Source organism: Cynara cardunculus (genome assembly GCF_001531365.2).
Source record: "Cynara cardunculus var. scolymus isolate 2C chromosome LG 3, CcrdV1, whole genome shotgun sequence".
In the NCBI taxonomy this organism is placed as follows: Eukaryota; Viridiplantae; Streptophyta; class Magnoliopsida; order Asterales; family Asteraceae; genus Cynara; species Cynara cardunculus.
The window spans coordinates 32,009,645-32,013,427 of record NC_037530.1 but is presented as its reverse complement, the minus strand read 5'-3'; the positions used below and the strand labels follow the sequence as shown (position 1 = coordinate 32,013,427).

The following is a 3,783-nucleotide window of genomic DNA, read 5'->3' as shown; positions in this document are numbered from 1 at the left end:
AGTTTGCACAATAGTTTGGGTTAGTATTTGAACCAGCCCCTATATATATATAGTATATACATTTCATGCATGAGATCATGAATAGTTAATACAAATATATATATATATATATATATATATATATATATACACACACACTGCACGACATGCTAGTTCACACACATATATATATATATATGTATGTATGTATGTATGTATGTATGTATGTATATATATATATATATATATATATATATGAATGTTCAGTTTAAAATGCGTCGAAACTAGGGTCGTCGACACCTGGATTGCAAAATAATAATAAAAAATAGTGTCAAGAGGACCACTCGATAATCTTTGATTGTCGTAGGTGGTGAAATCATATTTTACCTTAGATTTAAAAGTACGGTCTTGTAGTTATAGGGGAGGAGCTAGCCACTTCAAGGATCGGTTTAGGCAACTACTTGTACGGTGAGTTATAGGTGACTTTCCTAAAAAATGGTTGCACATTTTATTTACAATTATATGCAAGCTTGCTGGATTTTTCTCTATATATTTGAATATCATGTATGCGTAAAAACGTGCCTTATTTTATAAAATATGTTATGTGGCAATGGGAGCTGTACTATGGTATGATTCCGTAAAGACAAGCACGCTTTGTGAGCTTGTCTAAGCCGTAAGTGCGGACATACTGTGTGAGTTCGCCAGGTAATGATGTGTGAGGTAGTCATCTCCTTTAACGCCACTAGCTTTGTGAAATATGTTGTTTAAACTATATGCATGATAAATTATGACGCTTTGTGAAATCTATTTTTTTTACGTTGTGTATGCGTTAAAACCGTTAATTCACTAGGCCCTTGGCTCACCTAATTCCTTTCAAAAACAATTATGCAACCAGGTTGTCTCACATATGGGAATAGTAGCAAGGGGAAGGAGAAAGTTTAGAACCGGCTAACGCGGAATAAAGGCTGGGCGTGGAGACAATCCGGGACTTGATATGAATATGATTAGACAAATGTTCCTTTAAGTTTTATTAGTTTAAAAAAAAACTTCCGTTGCGTTGAACTATTCAGACTTTGTGGCTTACTTATATATGGACGTTTATTATATTAAGAAAAAAAAAATGGGTCTTTACAAGTGGTATCAGAGCCTTAGTTTAAGAGAAATAGGTTATTAATTTTAGCCTAAGCTTAAACTGAGATGGAGTACAAAAGATAGAAACAGGGAAAAAGGTTATATGATTTAATATTGTTATAGTTGGTTTAATTTGCTTTAAATTTTGAAAGTGTGTTGGAAGATGATAGATTCTTCACTGTGGTTTTGTAGGAATATGGTTTATACCTAGCATACTAGGAACATTGGCCGTCGAGGAGGTAGGACCGGAAGTAGTGCGGTAGCTGGACTAGGACCAAGTGGTGGAGTCGGGGAACGTGACTGTACAAGCTCTAGCCACAGTAGCAGACACTCTAGGAGGTTGAGGAGTAGTTCTAGGGGTCACGTGGGTGTTTCAAGGGTTGAGTCATCTCAACCCACACCTGTAGAGGATTCTTTCTATGATCCAATAGAGGAACCTTATGGGGAGTACACCCCACGCACGCCTACTCGTGAGGACTTAAAAGAGAAAATAATGAATTTGTGTGGTGAGAATGCTAAACTGAGAACATAATTGTCTAAGATTCAAGTGGAAAAGACCAAAGTGAAATTGTGGTTGAACAACTTGCAAATGGAACATGTTAATTTAGGGGGAGAGTTAAACAAGGTGTTGAAAGAAAATGATGAACTTTGGGGGAGCAACCACGACATGGCGTGGAAGTGTGTAGAGTTTGAGTGGGAAAGAAGGATTGCTGCCTGATCTTGGAAGTGCGATTGGGAGACCGCGCTCGCTATTACCATGGAGTGGTCTTGAAATATGTAAGCTTGACCAACGAGTATTTTTCCAGCTGGGCACACCAATACCATCATGGCCCGAGCTTGGATTTATCTGGAAATACCATTTAGATAACACTTATGAGGAATTTGTGAAGATCATTAACTACCCCACGGACATGCCTTGAGTGAGAGGGTGAGAAAGAAACATAGTCTTGCGTTAAGTACTTTTGTTTTGTTAGGATATTTTTGGATATTAACCGGCCTTGAGCTTGGTTTATTTTGGTTTATGTATTAGCCAGTATGGCGTAATAAACAAGACTTATGTATTGACTTATCTTTTGCAAGCAACATATTATCTTATTGAGTGAATGTTGGATGAGTAGGTTATGAATAAATATGCTTATAAATGTAAATGTTTAACGCGCACAACAATAATGTCATGACGGTCAGGAAGGACAGCAACGGTTACACCCGATGCAGTAGACCCACCACCTATAGGAGATACCCCTATTGTACAAGAGACCTGACCAGCATCGGTTGCAGCCGCAAGGACCGCTAGCACGCGGGGACGAGGTCGAGGAAGAGGAAGGGGGCGACGTAGGACTCAAGCGACACAAAATAAACCTGAGCCCTCTGTGCAAGAAAGCTTTTCATGTGGAAGAGGTCGAGGACGAACCCGGGCAACCGCCGCTACCCCTGTGGACATCATCGCTTAGAAAGTGACAATAGCCTTGCAAGCTGCCATGCCTGCAGTTCTAGCTCAGGTGCGAGAGGTAGAGCTGAGAAATCAGGAGGATAGGGTGATAAGCAATAGAAGAGGAGATATTAGCGATTCAAGCAACAGAGAAGACCGACATGAGAGGTCAAGACCAACTACTCCTGTCAACACGAGCACGGGACAAAAAGGTTGTAATTATAAGCCCTTTCTAGCATGTAAGCCCCAACCCTTTCAAGGTGACCCTAACCTAGTGGCAACTATGAGGTGGATAAAAGAGACAAAAGTAATTTTCAAAATCAGTAAGTGTGTGGAGGAAGATAAGGTGACATATGCGACATCCATGCTAAAATCAGAAGCCCTTTTCTGGTGGGAAATAATTACGAACTTAAGGGGCGAAGAGGCTGTGGCAAGAATGACATGGGGTGAGTTTAAGGTATTATTTAATGAGAAGTTTTGTCCTCGAACTGCGATAAAGCGACTAGAAGAGGAATTTTTGAGGTTGGAACAAGGAATCATGACAGTTCGGGAGTATACAACAAGTTTTACAGAAAAAGCAAGGTTTTCCAAGCACTATGTTTCGACTGAGGAAAGACGGGTAGAGCGGTACATCTGGGGACTAAAAGCGTCTATTCGGGAATTTGTTCTCACTATGAGTCCAACCACATTTCAGGAGGCAGTAAACGCTGTGGAAATTCGAGAGAAAGAGATGAATCGTCAAGATGCTGAGCGGGGCCAAATAAAAAGAAAATGGGAAGGTCTGAGCAATGAAACCAAGAAGCCAAAGTTTTTGGGTTCAGAAAAGAAGACATGGCAAGGGCAAGCTGCTAAACCATGTCCTAAATGCAACCGTGTGCATAAAGGAAAATGCATGGTTAAGCCGAGGATGTGTTACCGATGTGTGAAGCCTGGACATCTGTCTCAGGATTGCAAAGTTGAACGAAGGGAGTGACTATGCTTCATTTGTAAGTCACCCAACCATATTCAAGCAAATTGCCCTCAGCAGAAGAACGAGCATACTACAGGTCAAGGTGGAAGTCGAAATGGAAAATGGGAGAAAAGGAGACCTGAAGTAACTAAGTCAAAATGAAGAGTCTTCCACATGACAGCAACAGAGGCCGAGGAGACACCGGACGTGGTGACATGTATCTTTCTGCTCAACTCTGTGCATGCTAGAGTACTCTTTGATTCTGTCGCAAACCATTCTTTTGTGTCTACTACTT

The 3,783-nt window shown here is 40.6% G+C and overlaps 1 protein-coding gene across 1 annotated transcript; it reads left to right on the top strand.

The window, feature by feature from the left end:
* Positions 1-2,588: 2,588 nt before the first annotated feature.
* Positions 2,589-3,512, top strand: LOC112509157. Its single transcript, XM_025114015.1, has one exon. It carries the CDS (start codon positions 2,589-2,591, stop codon positions 3,510-3,512), a length of 924 nt encoding a protein of 307 aa, XP_024969783.1.
* Positions 3,513-3,783: the final 271 nt, after the last annotated feature.